Source organism: Corythoichthys intestinalis, chromosome 9 (assembly GCF_030265065.1).
Source record: "Corythoichthys intestinalis isolate RoL2023-P3 chromosome 9, ASM3026506v1, whole genome shotgun sequence".
Taxonomy (NCBI): Eukaryota; Metazoa; Chordata; class Actinopteri; order Syngnathiformes; family Syngnathidae; genus Corythoichthys; species Corythoichthys intestinalis.
In genome coordinates, this window is record NC_080403.1 from 6,375,896 (window position 1) to 6,393,241 (window position 17,346).

The 17,346-nt window shown below is 40.2% G+C and overlaps 1 protein-coding gene across 1 annotated transcript in view; it reads left to right on the top strand.

Moving 5' to 3' along the window:
- grm2b (glutamate receptor, metabotropic 2b) overlaps nucleotides 1-17,346 on the top strand; it is a 118,872-nt gene that overhangs the window by 89,208 nt on the left and 12,318 nt on the right. Inside the window, exons 3-4 of the mRNA XM_057846421.1 lie at nucleotides 7,492-8,329; nucleotides 14,777-15,840. Of these exons, the coding sequence (XP_057702404.1) occupies nucleotides 7,492-8,329; nucleotides 14,777-15,840 (1,902 nt within the window). The remainder of the gene's footprint in view (nucleotides 1-7,491; nucleotides 8,330-14,776; nucleotides 15,841-17,346) is intronic.

The following is a 17,346-nucleotide window of genomic DNA, read 5'->3' on the forward strand; positions in this document are numbered from 1 at the left end:
CTATGTGCTTTTCTGACTCGTTTTGAACCATCTTCCTTCTTTTTGAAAAATGACAGTAAATGCAACAGTCTTTTTGGCATGTTGAAATACCGTTTGATCCTGGCTGCTTGCTCCCAAGATGCCGCAAATTTCAAGTTTTTTTTTTTTTTTTTTACATGTCAGAAGTGTGATTTGTTGGCCCAGCTTCTCAGTGCACCAACAAATCTCCGACTCTTTCATATGACGTTAATTTTCATAAAATACATGCAATTCTTGGGAATTGTTGTGTAAATTAATTTATGCATATTATTATTTATTTTATACTGTAATGTCCTAACTGCGTGTAATATTCTGATATAATGTTTTTCGAGGCACCCTGAAGTGCACGCAAGGTTACTCTTGTTTTGGTCACGTGACGCAGGAGTGTGATAGAGAGGCACAGGCTCTATCTATCGCTCCGCACAGCCTGCCGAGAGCCCCAAGCTGTGTTCATACTGTTAGCTCCATGTGTTAATAAAGAAACAAAGTTGTCAGCACGTCGTGTGTTCGATACTTTGTCAACAAAAAGCTCATAACAAGACACTAAGCACGATGCGTTTAAGAGACGCTGGGACTGGAGAGCTGTGAGTAGTAGAAGGCGAGGGGGAGATGAGCGAGAAGCAAAACTTTGCGGTCGAATGGGGCGGCAGTCCGCTATTATTTTGTTTTCTTATTGTTGCCACAATAAAGTGGAGAAAGCCATCAACGACTCATCTCCTTCTTTCCCCCCAACGTTTTTATATTATTTTATATGCACGAGAGCTGCTGAATCTGCCAATATGAACATGAAGTCTGATTATTATTTTTTTTTAACAATGTCATCAGATAGACAAAAACATAAAACTATGTGCAAATGCCTGCATCTTCAAATCATGAAAGTAATAACAGCCTATATTTTACCAATCTTGTAATCTCGATGGGTCTTGTCTCCATTCCATGTCAGGTAGAGGCACATTGTTTGCATCCTGATTAGCGTCTAGCTAATACATGTTAGGTCCAACATAAAATTCCAACCTCCTCTTCTTCCTCCAACTCTTCAAAAACTTGGATTTCCTCCCTTGCGCTTGATCTATCGCTTATATCGCTGTTTGAATCATTGTTTGAAGGGCTTTGTATGGCGGCCGTATGGAGCGCTGCCATCGGTGTTCTCGCTGTGACGTATCACTTCCGGGGTTGTCCCCTTTCAGGCTCGGACATCCGAAACGCGATTATTTTGTCAAATATACAACATATAAATTTTTTTTTCATGCTGTATTTGTTGGACAATGTTTAATTACTTTAATTGTGACCCTATTTGGCATGTTATGAAATTACTTCACATTTGGTCTTTAAAGAAATATAGGCATTTGGGGCAGGGAAAAAAAATGGGGAAAAATAGAATTGTACGACAGTAATTTCAGTGGTGTTGAGAAGGCCTTCATGACATAACTTTCAACCACTGAATAAAAGTCATTAATACAGGCAATGACTCCATGTGATTACTATGTCCCCGGACCAAATTTAAAGATAGTTTTATACAAAATGTGAGTCAGGCAATTGACAGATGGATGTATGATGGGAAGAGAAGTTAAATGCCTGCGGTAACATCAGAGAGGCTTAAGAGCAACAAAACAGCCTGATAAAATCCTCCTCAGTGGCCATCGTGGGTGTTGGTATTTTTCTTATGGCTTGAGCTGCAGATGTGGACCTTGACAGAGTAAACAGCTTGATACTGAAAAACACTCCTCTGCTGTGTTCAACTGAAGTGCAATATACTTCAAATGAATGACTGGACCAACTTCAATCATTAAAAGCATGGATGGACAGACAAACAGACGGATAGATAGACAGACAGACAGACAGACAGACAGATATTAACAGAGAGGTAGCAAATCTTTTATGCCCCTGTGTACCTTAGTTCATGGGCCACATAAGTAATGAATAAATTGGTAGTATACTGGTATGTTGTCCTAGAATACCTGAATATTCATATTACGTATTTCTCTCATGGTTTGTTTTTTATATTTTACAATTTTATATTGAAAAAACAAAGGAAAACAAAAAATAATTCCCTCTCTGAAGCGGCGGCCCTGTATAAGGAGGAACGAATACAAATAAACTGTATTAAACAGCCTCTTACTCAAAATTAATGTGGAAACCTAAACCATAACAGGTACTGAAGGGTCCAAAAATCCAAATTAACTAATGCTAATGCCTCATTTTTGCAAGAATAGGCGGCTCATTCAGAATATCCCCAAGTGCACAATTCTCACACTATTTTTAACTGAGTAGCATTTAGTATTTTTTTAACAGGCTGGATGTATGTCAAGTTGCAGCTCAGGTTATTTTTGTTGGTGGTGTGTATCAATTTTTAAAAACATTCATTCCTCCATTATTTGAGCATGGATCAGAAGGAAATTTGGTAGGAAAATTCATTGGGTAAATGCCCATCGACTCTTGGAGCTACTTCCAGGAGTCTCCCAATGATTGAATATACTTAATTAAGCAATGGAAAACAATTTTTCAATTAAAACAAATCGGATACTCTTGAAAATTTTAGAGGTACTGTCTTTCGAGACTTATTCCTTCCTTAATAAAGGATGGATTGATCTGAAACTTCATTATGAATGTACTAGAAGGACATCCCCATCAACGCTCAAAACTCGATTTTTGAATTTTGTTTCCTGAATTACTTTAATTAATAAATGAATCAATTTTACAAGTCATCAGACGAAAAGTTGTTTTTTGTGTTAAGTATCAAATTGATTGCGAGTGCAATTAGGACCGAGCCTTACAGCTTAAAGAAGGATACTCATTTTCCCTACTGATTAATCAACGAAAATGTTAATGCGTGATTAAAATCCAATCATTTTTTATTTGCCAGAAAATAGTCATGTTTGGTAACAAATACTAATTACTGATTAAGGAAAATTTTCATTGATACCTTCAGTGATTAAAGGTCAATCAATTTTCAAAATTCGAAATCAATTAGGAAAGAATGTAGAATGCCACTGTACAGTTTACAGAAGAATACTGCAATGAGTGTTACAGTGGTACGACAAAGTATCTAAACCTTTGGGAATTCCTCACAATTCTGCATAAAATCACCATCAGATGTGATCTGATCCTTGTCAAAATCACACAGATAAAAAAAACAGTGTCTGCTTTAACTAAAAGCACCCAAACATTTCTAGGTTTTTATATTTTAAAGATGATAGTATGCAAACAATGACAGAAGGGGGGAAAATAAGTAAGTGAACCATCACATTTGATATTTTGTGCCCCCCCCCCTCCCCCATTGGAAGAAATAACTACAACCAGATGCTTCCTGTAGCTGCAGATCAGTCTGGCGCATCGATCAGGACTAACCTTGGCCCATTCTTCTCTACAAAACTGCTGTAGTTCAGTCAGATTCCAGGGATGTCTGGCATGAATCGCTTTCTTTAGGTCATGCTACAGCATCTTAATGGGGTTCAAGTCTGGACTTTGACTTGGCCACTCCGGAATGTGTATTTTGTTCTTCTGAAACCATCCTGAAGTTGATTTACTTCTGTGTTTTGGATTATTGTCTTGTTGCAGCATCCATCCTCTTTTTAGGTTCAACTGTCTGACAGACAGCCTCAGGTTTTCCTGCAAAACATCCTGATAAACTTTTTAATTTATTCTTCTTTTAATGATTGCAAGTTGTCCAGGCCCCGAGGTAGCAAAACAGCCCCCAAACATGATGCTCCCTCCATTATGCCTCACGGTGGGGATGAGGTGTTGATGCTGGTGAGCTGTTCCATTTTTCCTCCACACATGACGTTGGCCATAGTTTTACATATAGTTGATGTGTGCGAACAGATATTGGACTGTGCCAGTGATTAAGTCGTTAGCAGACACGTTAGGGTTCTTTTTTTACCTCTCTGAGTATTCTGCGCTGAACTCTTGGCGTCATCTATGGTGGATGGCCACTCTTTGGGAGAGTGCCAAACTCTCTACATTTGTAGAAAACATCTTTGACTGTCGATTGCTGAACATCCAGACTTTTAGAGGTGTTTTTTTATCCTTTCCCAGCTTTATACAAATCAACAAACCTTGATCACAGGTCTTCAGAAAGCTCTTTTGACCGAGCCAGCACTCAAAAAAATGGGGTGTTGAACTGACATAAAAAAAAAATTATGGAAAGAATTTGCACCTGATAATATTGCTTTCCTTCAGCATTTAGCAATTGTGTCCTTTTAACATAAAGCACACGTCTCGCCAACATTAGGCACTTATGTTGCGCGAACATAACGCACTCTTGTTGAGCCAACATAAGGCACTCATGTTCACCCCAAAATACATGTTGAACCGACATTAAAGAAATACATAATTTGCACCTGATTAAATTGCTTTCCTTCAGTATTAAGCAATTGTGTTCTTTTAACATAAAGCACACATGTTAAGATAAGATAAGATAAGATAAGATAAGATAAGATAAGATAAGATAAGATAAGATAAGATAAGATAAGATAAGATAAGATAAGATAAGATAAGATAAGAAGACCTTTATTGATCCCACCATGGGGAAATTCTCGGTGTTACAGCAGCAAAGATATAGGTAGCACAGAGGACAGCATGATGTGGCCGTTAATGTATAACATTAGCAGTCAACATTCGAAAACACATTAATAGTCTGTACATAGTACAGAGGGAAAAAAATAGGTGGCAGTACAGCAGTGCAAATATAAAGTACAGAATTGGAAGCAATAAAAAATACAGTAGTGGAATGTGTTATATTGCACAGTATAATCAAAAGTGCTGAACGGCACAATTGCACCAATGACCGGCAGTTAGGAGAGACTATCTTGTGTTCTTATTAAACAGCCTGATAGCGGCAGGCAGGAAGGAGCGGCGGAATCTCTCCTTTGCACAGCAAGGGTGTATAAGTCTATTACTAAAGGAGCTGTGGAGTGCTGTAAGGGTGCCCTGGAGGGGGTGGGACGGGTTGTGCAGCATTGATGACAGCTTTGCCATCATCCTCCTGTCCCCCACGGAGTCAACCGAGTCCAGGGAGCAGCCCAGGACAAAGCCGGCCATCCTCACCAGTTTTTCGAGCCTCTTTTTGTCCCGGGCCGAGACGCCGCCTGCCCAGGAGACCACTCCCTGGAATATGACCGATGCAACAACCGAGTCATAAAAGTTCCTGAGGAGTGCCCCCTGAACGCCAAAAGACCTCAGCCTCCTAAGTAGGAAGAGTCTGCGTTGACCCTTTCAATAGAGAGCGTCCATGTTGTCACTCCAGACCAGTTTATTGTTCAGATGAACACCCAGGTACTTGTAAGTTGAGACTCTCTCAACATCCGTTCCCTGGATATTCACTGGTGCAGGTGGAGAGTGCTGGCGCCTGCCGAAATCCATCAACAGCTCCTTGGATTTCTCCGCGTTGATCTGGAGGCGGTTCTGCTGGCACCAGTCGACAAAACCCTGAGTAAGTTCTCTGTACTCCCGTACATCACCGTCTGAGATGAGGCCGACGATCGCAGAGTCATCGGAGAACTTCTGCAGGTGACAGGTGGAAGTGTTGAATTTGTAGTCCGAAGTGTAGAGGGTGAACAGGAAGGGAGCCAAGACAGTCCCCTGCGGTGCCCCAGTGCTGCAAAGAAGCACGTCAGACAGACAGTCCCAGACCAAGCTTTTATTTATCTAAAGCTTTGACATGTCTTCCACAACAATACTAACTATTGAGGCGAGCAACGTTGGAAGACTAACAGGAATTGCTCTTTTTCTTGACACCCTACATTGTACGCCACACAGAGACAATATAGTATTTGCAACCGCTACACACAGTCATGGTTACCCACTTCCCATCATGCACTTGGGCAGAACAGTTTTGTCTCTACATTATCTTTTACTGAAAGCTCAACAAATACACTACATGGCAATAGTTAGTCACAATATACAAACTCACATTTATCCTTTAACAATCTATCCGTGGATCCCTTTCACAGAAAGAATGTTAATAATGTTAATGCCATCTTGTGGCTTTATTGTTATAATAAACAAATACAGTACTTATGTACAGTATGTTGAATGTATACATCCATATTGTCTTATCTTTCCATTCCAACAATAATTTACAGAAAAATATGGCATATTTTAGAGATGGTTTGAATTGCGATTAATTACGATGAATTAATTTCTAAGCTGTGATTAACTCGATTAAAAATTTTAATCTTTTGACAGCCCTAATTTTAACGTAAATGGCCGTCAATGGCATCAATTTATATATGCCTCAATGGAATCCAGTACATTAGCATCAGTAGTAGCGACATTCATGATAGTCAATGGCATGGACGTACATAGCTGTCAGTGGTATTGACTTAGGTGCCACTTCAATGTCAATGGGCTGTAATGGTAAGTGGTCAAAAATCACAACCACCTATGTTATCCTGTCATTGAAAATGAAGGGAAAATGTTTGCCATTAAAAATAATCTGGAATTCCGGTCATTTTGATATTTAAACGGTGCCGGTCAGTCAAACGGTTTGGAGTCTCCAGTGTGCCGAAATAAATGTGGATAATAAGATTATGAAAGAAAGAAATAAAAATAAAGTTGAGGAATTCTACTAGCTGGGCCTGTGCCTTGCAAAGCCCCATCTAATTAAAAAAAAAAAAAAAAAAAAACACTTTTCACAAACAAAATAATAATTAAATGGTGACCGTACCAATAAGGTGTCCCTTACTTTTTCAGGGAGTTGGCAATCCTACTTTTAAATCTCGCGAGAAATCACGAGACTATTGCAAATGGTTGGAAAGACACATTAACATTATGTTGCATTAACAATATCTAATCAAGCTCCTCTTTCACTGTTCATGTTTATGTAGAGACTGCATGATTCAATCATGCTCACCTTGGAAACATGATGGTTTCTTGCTGAAAATGCACACTTTCTTTTAGTAAACTTTACAACCTGCCTGATTCATCTTTTTTGAGTGATTGATGCACATCAGACAATGCATCTCATCAAGACAATTCTTACCATGGGTGTGTTTTAGAGTGGGCAGTGCATCTTTAAACCGTTCAGCAGTGATTAGGCACACACCTGACTTAAGTTGTTTGGTAAAAATTGGTTTCAATTGCTCTTTAAGCCTCCTTAGGTAAAGGTTTGACATACTTATTTTTCCCCCTTCTGTCATTGTTTGTACGCTATCCTCATTAAAATATGAAAACATATAAATGTTTGGGTGGTTTTAGTTAAAGCAGACAGTGTTTTTAGATCTGTGTGATTTTGACAAAGATCAGATCACATTTGATGATGATTTTATGCAGAAATGTGAGAAATTTAAAAAAGTTCAGATACTTTTTCATACCACTGTACATGCAAACTGGTCGCAGCCTTCAGGCTGTTGTTATGCATTAGTGGTTTTTTCTTCAGAAGAGGATTAAAATGAATGGTTGACACTTTTCATTCCTACAATGGCCTTAATGGGATAATTCATCCAGCAAACTTCCTTTTGTTTGTCTTTCTAGGTGGCCAACCTCCTGCGACTTTTCCAGATCCCTCAGATTAGCTACGCCTCCACCAGTGCCAAGTTAAGTGATAAATCTCGATATGACTACTTCGCTCGCACAGTGCCTGCAGACTTCTACCAGGCCAAAGCCATGGCAGAGATCCTGCGTTATTTCAACTGGACCTACGTGTCAACTGTAGCATCGGAGGGCGACTACGGCGAGACCGGCATCGACGCCTTCCAGCAGGAAGCCCGTTCTCATCAAATCTGCATCGCCACCTCAGCCAAGGTGAGCCGCTCCATGAACCGCCAGGGCTTTGAGAATGTCATCCGCTCCCTGCAGCAAAAGTCCAACGCCAAAGTGGTCATCATGTTCACCCGCAGTGAAGATGCCCGGGAGTTACTGGTGGCTGCCGCTCGCATGAAAGTTACCTTCATTTGGGTGGCCAGTGATGGCTGGGGGGCACAGGAGAGTGTGGTGAGGGGCAGCGAGATGGCAGCAGATGGTGCTTTCACCATTGAGCTGGCCTCCTACCCAATCAGGGAATTTGAAGATTACTTTACCAAACTGAATCCATACACCAACAACAGGAACCCGTGGTTCAGAGAGTTCTGGGAGCACCGCTTTGGTTGCAGCCTCCAGGAACACGGATGCAGCGACCATAGCCTGAGAGACGGAACGTTTGAGCAGGAATCCAAGATCATGTTTGTCGTCAACGCAGTCTATGCCATGGCTTACGCCCTACACAACATGCGGCAGGCGGTGTGCTCCAACACATCTAAAGTCTGTGAAGCAATGAAACCAGGCAATGGTAAAAGATTCTACAAGGAGTTCATCTTAAAGACCAAGTTTGAAGGTGAGAAAAGGAATTTCTTATCCAACAGATAGACAAGAAAGACGGTCTGTCAGTCAGATAGGTCTCACTATCTACGTTATTTATCTATTTAATAGAACGAAACTGAACTGAAGTCACTATTTTAGTGCTGCATCGATTAATCGACAAACTTGAGTAATTCAATTTGAAAAAAACCTTTGAATCAAATTTTGCTGCTTCGAGGTTTCCTTTAATTACAATGGCATTGTAATGGTTTGTTTTGAAAGTGTTTGCATTTAGGTTTATTGATTTGTGTAGATACACTGCCCTCTAGTGGCAACAGTGAATATGACTTAACAAGGCTGAACCCAGCTGCTCCCTGTTAAGACCAACATGAGTTTTACTTTGAGCTAATGTTTTTTTTTTTTTTTTTTTTTTTTTTTTAATACATTCGTAATTTAGTTTATAGGTACGCATATATTTAGCAGTTTTTGTGGGAAAATATGTGTGTGATTTGTTAAGAGCCTAGTAAAAAGAAAAAAACGTTAGCATTTTATAGCATTTAAGCTAGCATATTTTTGCTATGCAAGTTAGCCAATTGTTCTTTTGTTATACTTAGATCCTCATTTATTATTTTATTAATACCGTTTGAGGACAAGCTCAGGTATTTTAACTTATTTGTAAATGCATACATTGCACTTGTGAAATGAAAGTGCAATTCTGCATACTGTAATTTTCAGACTATAGGAAGCTTGCCTGGCACCGCCAGACTGTTCTCCCTGTATTATAATAGTCTGGGACCCAGCCCATTAGTGGCCTCCCGAGAAAGAACAAAATCAACCGTCCAATCAGATTCGTTTATTTGCGTCATGTGTTCTCACTCTTCCACGATGGAAATCGTCTTCACAACAACACAGATGGCGAACAGGAGAGCCGAGAATATGTTCCAATCCACGGTGAAATCAGTTTTAAATGACCAAAAACGCATCGCACAATTCCTTGACAACAGTCTGTCTCGCTCTAGCCATGCTGAATAAACTCCGCTCCCCTCGTATGTTTACTTCCGCACGAAAGTCCCTCGTCAATTTACTAATGTCACGTCCGCCTGTCGCTGACTGGTCCACTCCGCTGTCTGTTTGCTGTGAATTGCTCTGCCCCGAAAATGTTATCTGCTGAATGGTGGCCAGACTCAATAGCTGGAACAGCATTGAGTCTGGTGTACCAGGCTAGTAAGATGCTACTTTTTTCCTTCATTTTAAATCATGCAGCTTATAGTCCAGTGCGGCTTATTTATTGACTTATTTGGGTTAATATGTAAGACACTATCATGGGCATTACTGAATGCTTTTGACTGATGTCATTAAGTGTCATTTGGCAAATTATGTCACTAACTCCATTTATGTACAGCTCAGACCTTTTACATCCATTCAAAAGTCAGATAATTTGCCGGATAACACTAAAGGACATCTGTTGTAAGCAATTATTAATGCTCATGACAGTGTCATGCCATAATTATGATTGTCTAATGACAGTATTATGACACCACTGTCAAATAAAGTGTTACCAAATATAATAACGAGCAATTAATGAAACAATTGGAACAATAACTGAAGAAATAACTAGCATAGAAGATGAATTTTGATTGTTGCTTACATCTGTAGAGCTGCAATGCATGCTAGGAGGCAGATTGGACAAAAACAGTGTTGACAGCAAGTGGCAGCAGAGGTTGACTGTCTCCCCCAAGAGAGCAGTGATGGCCAAATGAAGCTTCTTGAAGCATTGAAGTTTTGCAGATAATTGGTTCAAACCTTCATGATGGTTCATTTGATCTTATGACAGTCGTATGATGCCGCTTTCAAATAAAAGTGTTATCGGTTAATATATTTTGGTGTGAATATCCCATAATACAGTGAGGATCGCTGCGGCTTATAGTCCAGTGTGGCTTATCTAGGAACAAATGTGGTTTTCGTGTCAAATTTGGTGGGTGGCGGCTTATCGTCAGGTGCGCCTTATAGTGCGAAAATTATGGTAGTTTGAAGAAACCGTCGGGATTTTTTTTTTTTTTGCATTAAATGTTCCTAATCCAATTACTCGATTATTCGAACTAACTAATTGATAGATTAATCGATTAATTAAATAATCGATAGCTACAGCCCAACACTATTTACTATATGATCAATAGTTGACCTGCACTGTATACAAGCAATGTGAAAACAGAGTGGAGCTAGTTAAACGCATAGTCAGTAAACGCATAGTCAGGATTGGCAATTTAGCAACTTTTTATTTTTTTTATTTTTTAAAGTGATTAGTGAATTAAATTCATTCTAAGAACCAGGCAACATGAACAGAAGCTTGTTCATTGATTTATTTCGTGTGTAGACACCAGTTTGAAAACCACTGTTCTAACATGACTGATACGGTGTGGTTACAGTGGGAGGAAATAATCCTTTACAATTTCTTAAATTTGTGCACAATTTGGAGGCAATAACCTCAATAAAACATTTTCTGTATTTGCCGATGAGACGTATAAGTAAGCATTTTGGACTGTTTCTCTTTACAGAGGTTTTGCCGTTCAGCCAGATCATGAGAACCTCTGATGTATACAACTCGCTTGAGTTCATACTACAGCATCTCAATTGGGTTGTGGTCAAGAAATGATACTCTGTACCAGTGGTACTTAACTGGGGTTATGATCGAACCCCAGGGGTTCGGTGAGTAATCCACAGGGTTTCGGTGAAGGTTAAGAAACACAGAGCCCTATTTTGTATGCTGACTAGATCTAAGCAAAGCGGCGTTTTAGACCAGGTTTTGAACTGGTTTGCCCACAATTTGCAGGCTCTATAGACAAGTTTCCTTAGTGATATTTGGGCTGCGCCATCTTGGAAAGTGTCTGCTCCAAACTTCCAGTTTAGAAAGAACAACATGAATTGCGTTTGAGGTAAGCAGTGTGTTGACAAAGTTAAAACTGCGAAGTCAAACCAGAGGAACCCACGGAATCTCCAAAAATGGATTCAGCACAATGTAGATGAGACGCTGAGACGTTCTGTGCTGTGCGTCAAATCTGATCAATTTGTTGATCATTTGTGGACAAAATTATAACAACCTGTCAGCCTGTGTTGACGTGAGGTGTAGATTAATACGCCAGCCACTTGAGTGACCAAAATGAGGTGACATTACAAATAATATCACAGTTGCTGAATGTAGAAGGGCTGACATGGACGTTGTTATTACAAGGAAATACTACAAGGTATGTACATATAAACAAAAGTAGTATGTCTTTATTTTTTATTGCAGATATTGATTGCAATAAATCATTCGGATTACGTTATTCCATTTCTGGTTTTATTTAAAACGATTAGTACATGTGCAAAACAGGTCAATAAATTTCAATTAATAACATTATTAGAAAAATTGCATACGAGAATGTGATATCAGACAGCAGAGCTCCGGAACCTTGCCAAGCTTTCACCCGACATTACGGCCTCCAGACGGGCTTTCTCCCACTGTCCTCGGTAATTCCAGCTCCTATAGCATATCTTAAAGTTGCCGCAGTTAAAAAGCTCGTAGTTAGATTTCGGGATCGAGCTGACGGTCCGCCGCAAGGCGAGCCTCCGTCTCCCAGCCGCCCCTGGGTAGAACGCCAGTAGTCTCGATATATATCCATCAACGTACAGTAAGTGTTGTTGTGAGAAATATCAACTTGTCTTCCCTTGCCTAACAGCGTTTTCCACCTGTAAACAAATGAACAAAAACTTGCATTTATGTGTTGACATAATTGTGCCATCCAACACGTACTGATTAGCAACAGGCTAGCAGCAGATACAGTAGTTTTAGTGAGTAATATTAAAGATCATCATAACTACAATCATCATCGTAATAACAATATCAAAGGCAACAAGTCGTTTCATGCACAAGATTTTAGCTTTAGTATTTTTGAGCACCAGACCCATGAAAATGCCGGAAGAGGAAGAACATACCTTCCATTTGTGGTGGTACGAGCTTGGTTCCACATATGCCTTGATGAACATGTTGTCTGTTGTAAACCTGTCGTGATTATGACAGATGGATGCGGTATTTCCAAATTGTCTCTTTTAAGAGATTTTGATGAGTAATGTTACTCCAGCTTCACTGTTGTTTTGGATAGAGAAATTCTAAAACGGAAGTTGCGAGCAGACATGCGGGATTACCTCGGAAAATTCTCTATTCCATTTCTTTCAACTGCTAGCCATCTATCTAATGGGAGGGAAAATCGGTTTGCTCAGTGGAAGGTTGACTGGCACTTGGGATTAGGAAGTATAACAGACCTACAGACAGCGTGAACTGCGTAGATTACGTTTTTTTTTTTTTTTTTTTTTTTTTTTTTTAATTGCGTCATTTTACGTAATGAAAATATCGTATTGGCCCGAATATAAACGGTGTTTTTTTGCATTGAAATAAGACTGAAAAATTGGGGGTCCTTTTATATTCGCGGTCTAGACATTATAACCATTCACGACGCTAGATGGCGCCAGATATCATTGAAGCGATGTTCTGTCATGATAGAGCTCAGCTACTCTCAAATTTAACCAGTTTGCATTATTTTATTGCAATGTTTTTCCTTATTCAGATTTGTTTCAAGGCTACAGTTACAGTTAGACTTCACTTTGATGGTTAATGCAGTTATTGCAATTTTGTTGTTTTATCACAATAGATTGGTTTATTTACATTTCAAAAACCAGAAGCCGTTCATTTACGAATGTGATTGCACTTTAGTTTGCATATTTAAATGTTCAGATATTAAGATTTGAATGAGGCAAAATAACATGCTTTTTCTCTCAAATAAATTGTTATAATCATTTGTTTCAGATGTACTGTAATTATTTTCTGGATAAAAATTAATTCGGTGTTCAAAAAGTCTTTTTCCAAACTTGAGTGTTGAAAAAGAGGAGGTTGTCTTATAATCAGGGCCGTCTCATATTCGGGCCAATATGATAGTATGTGATGCAAGGATGTAACAATAAAATGAGAGTGTAGACATGAAAACAAATTAAAGGAACAGTGTGAAATTAAATGAGTTTAATTTCATTTTTCAATGGGAAAATGTACAGCAAAAGGCAAAATTATTTGTAGTAAATTTGAAATCTGGAAGAAATTTGAACTGGAATTCACTTAAATCTTAGCTTTCTTGGTTTTGACTCTGTAAAAAAAAGGCTTTATTATGAAATTCCAAAGGGTTCGGTAAATGCACCTGTAAAACTCATGAGGTTCTGTACCTTTAGCAAGGTTAAGAGCCACTGCTCTTCACATATTTCGTCCACTTGTAATACAGTGGAAAAGGTTACAGAAGTATCTTGAAGTGAAGATGATTGCAAGAGCACAGTGCAGAATGCTCAATGAGGTTTGGGGGGTGGGGTGGAGAGTGCACCCAAAATCTCAGTTGAAGACAGAAATGACTGGCACATGCGCTTTTAAAAAATCTACAATACATGAAACATTAAACAAGAATGAGATTCATGGGAGGACAACCAGGTGGAAGCCACTGTTTTTTTCAAAACATTCCTGGATGTTTTCAAATGTTCGAAAGGCGACAGGCCTACTGGAAAAGACTTCTGTGGTCAGACAAAGCCAAAGTTGAATTGTGGGTGTGCCTTACCTCGGTGCCGAAGGGTGCTTGCTGTTATCAATGGAAAAATTAATTTATAAGCTTTTTAGATAGTTTGCAGAAAAGCCTGAGGCTATCTGTTCCATCCTCTTTCCAAAGGTTGAAGCTAAAAATAAGATGAGTATGACTGTTGTTCACATTTGATCTGCAATTGTAGGAAACATTTGGTTAAGAGGAGGTTAACCGCTTTTTAAATCCAAGGGTTCCCTTAGTTTTCCACTTCGTGCAAGGCATGTTTGTTATTTTGTTGTTTATAATTCTAATTTAGATGAGTATTCGGTCACTTTATATGAACAGTTTATGCAAAAATTCATTCAATTCCCTTGAGTTCTTTCAATTTTTCCTCCTACTGTATGCCAACAAAACGTGTGGCTGGATTTATAAATAATTACATTATTCCATTTCAAGTGTTTTTGCCTCTCGGGTGGCCCAGTTTTGGATATGCACGATGGCAGCATAAGCAGTAAAAGATGCTTGGAATGTGATAACTTGAAGTTTGAATACCGCCTCAATCTTACAGCACAAAATATGTGCAATGTCTGCCAAGTGACCACAAAGTATATGGACAGTGGTGAAATGAGGTGATCCATGATAGTTATTCACACTCATGAGCCAAAAAACACTCAGTTGGAGAGAAACCTAAAGCAAAATTTCAAAGGTTCAGACAGCCTTAAAAGAGTTGTAGGTGGTTCCAAAAAAGTCCTATTTCGGAAAGGATTAAGGCCTATTTTAACTGAAGTATGGTAATTGATTCAGCTCCTGCTTTAAGGGAGTTCAAATGTGTTGCAGACGTTAAAACTTCTTTAGCAATGAAATGGACCTCTAATTCTTCTATGGGTTCCTTCCAGCTCCATTTCGACCTGTTGACACGGAGAACATGGTGCGTTTCGACTCGGTCGGCGACAGCATCAGCCGCTACAACATCTTCCACTACCATAAAGATGATGGAAAGTTTGTCTACAAGAAGGTCGGCTACTGGGACCAAAATCTGACCCTGAACACTACTCTGGTAAGCTGGCGCGGCATCTCACCGCCTACCTCCCAGTGTAGCGACCCCTGTAAAAAAAATGAGGTGAAGAGCATGCAGCCCGGAGATGTGTGCTGCTGGATCTGCATTCCGTGCCAACCCTATCAGTACCTACAAGATGAGTTCACCTGTGCCGATTGCGGCTTTGGTCAGTGGCCTCTCGGCAATCTCACAGGTTGCTACGATTTGCCCGAAGAGTACATCCGTTGGGAGGACGCGTGGGCCATCGGGCCTGTTACCATCTCCTGCTTGGGAATAATGTGCACCCTGTCAGTTGTGGGTCTTTTCTTCAAACACAACGAGACACCCGTGGTGAAGGCGAGCGGGCGGGAGCTTTCCTACATCCTCCTCCTAGGAGTCCTAATGTGCTACAGCATGACGTTCATATACATCGCCAAACCTTCCACCGCTGTTTGTACCTTGCGCCGACTGGGCTTGGGCGCATCATTCGCAGTGTGCTACTCGGCCCTCCTCACCAAGACCAACCGGATTGCTCGCATTTTCAGCGGCGTGAAGGATGGCGCCCAGCGGCCGCGCTTCATCAGCCCGGCCTCCCAAGTGGCGATATGCGGAGCCCTTATCTCTTGTCAGCTGCTGGTGGCCGTCATCTGGCTGCTGGTGGAGGTGCCTGGCGTGAGGAAGGAGGTGAGCCCAGATCGACGAGATGTGGTCACCCTCAAGTGCAATAGCAGGGACTCCAGCATGCTCATGTCGCTTACCTACAACTGCGTCCTCATCGTCCTCTGCACCGTCTACGCCTTCAAGACGCGGAAGTGCCCCGAAAACTTCAACGAGGCCAAGTTCATCGGCTTTACCATGTACACCACTTGCATCATCTGGCTCGCCTTCCAGCCCATCTTCTACGTCACAGCCAGTGACTACAGGGTAACTATAATTCTTTTAGGATTTTAAGATATTATTTTCATCCATTTGAAAAATAAGTAACAGTTTTTGGGATAGATTTTTTTTATCACACTTACCAAATACTGTATAATTGTCAGAGGTGGGTAGAATAGCCACAAATTTTACTCAAGTCAGAGGAGCGTTACTTCTAAATACGTAATGTTACTCAAGTAAAAGTAAATGTAGTCATCCAAAAATTCACTCAAGTACAAGGAAAAAAGTATTTGTTGAGTTGAAAAGAATACTCAAGTAATGAGTAACATTGTGAGTACCTGCTTACGGCTTTCTAATTTTTAAAAAATATATATATAATTTTTTTTCTTTATAAATGACAGCAAATGTAAAATAACATGACGAGCCTAAAAACAAACATTAAGTGCAGGGAAAATGTAACCAACATAACGCTGAGTCAACCTTATTTAGCAGCGGCCTATTCTAAAACTTGACGGCAAAAATCCTTGATCGCAGGCAAAATTAGTTCTCCAATCGTCAAAGGTTTCTTGGCTTTAGCAATACGGTTCACTACGCGGTATGATGCTTTCAGCGCATTCACTTTTGTTGCTTCGTTTGCTAGCTTTTAGCCACATATTATGCAGAATGGACTTGGTTGTAGGCTCTTTTTCTGGCTCAGCAAATGGCCTTTTCCCGGTAAAAGAGCTTTCCAAAGACATCGCCGCCTGCAGCACACAGCCAACAGCAGCTAATGTTACTGTTTAAATTGACTGACGCTGGGCTGCTATAGGTGTGCAAACACCCCAGTCATGGCAGCCAACCACTTGAGGGCGACGTACGCAAATCTCTACTCAGATTAGCCAAGAGCCAAGGGGCAGATTGCGGTTGTTAACAAATTATTAATTATTTCTCTGCGGCCCAGTCGCAAATTCACTACGGACTTTTACCGGTCCCCGGCCCAATGGTTGGGAATCTCTGCTGAGATACTGAGCCTATTACCTGACGGTATTATGCCCCCCCCCAAAAATGACACAAAAATCATCAAATTTAGACCAGAACACTAACACCCCATTACCCGTCCAAAGAGCATGAGTGCCCTCTAGTGGAGCAAAACATTGTTACCTCTGAACAGTATAATGGAGTCATGTGTTTATCATATCATTGGTGAAACTGGTTGCACTACTGTCGGCATCTCTGGCAAAAATAAAGTCAAAATGTTTAATTAAGAGGAAAAATGCAACGACTCTAGTGTAGCCCAAAGTAGCGGAGTAAGAGTAGTGTTTCTTCTTCACAAATCTACTAAAGTAAAAGTAAAAAGTATGGCATGGCAATACTATACTATGCAGTACATTTTTCTCAAAAAGTTACTGAAGCGTTACTATCCACCTATATACAGTACAGGCCAAAAGTTTGGACACACCTCATTCAATGCAGCACAAATTAAAGGTAAAAACTCTAATGCACTCTCCTTCACTCTGTTGTCAGCCATGCGGTGCGTTCAGGTACCACCACGCAAAAATACATCTGCCTCATTAG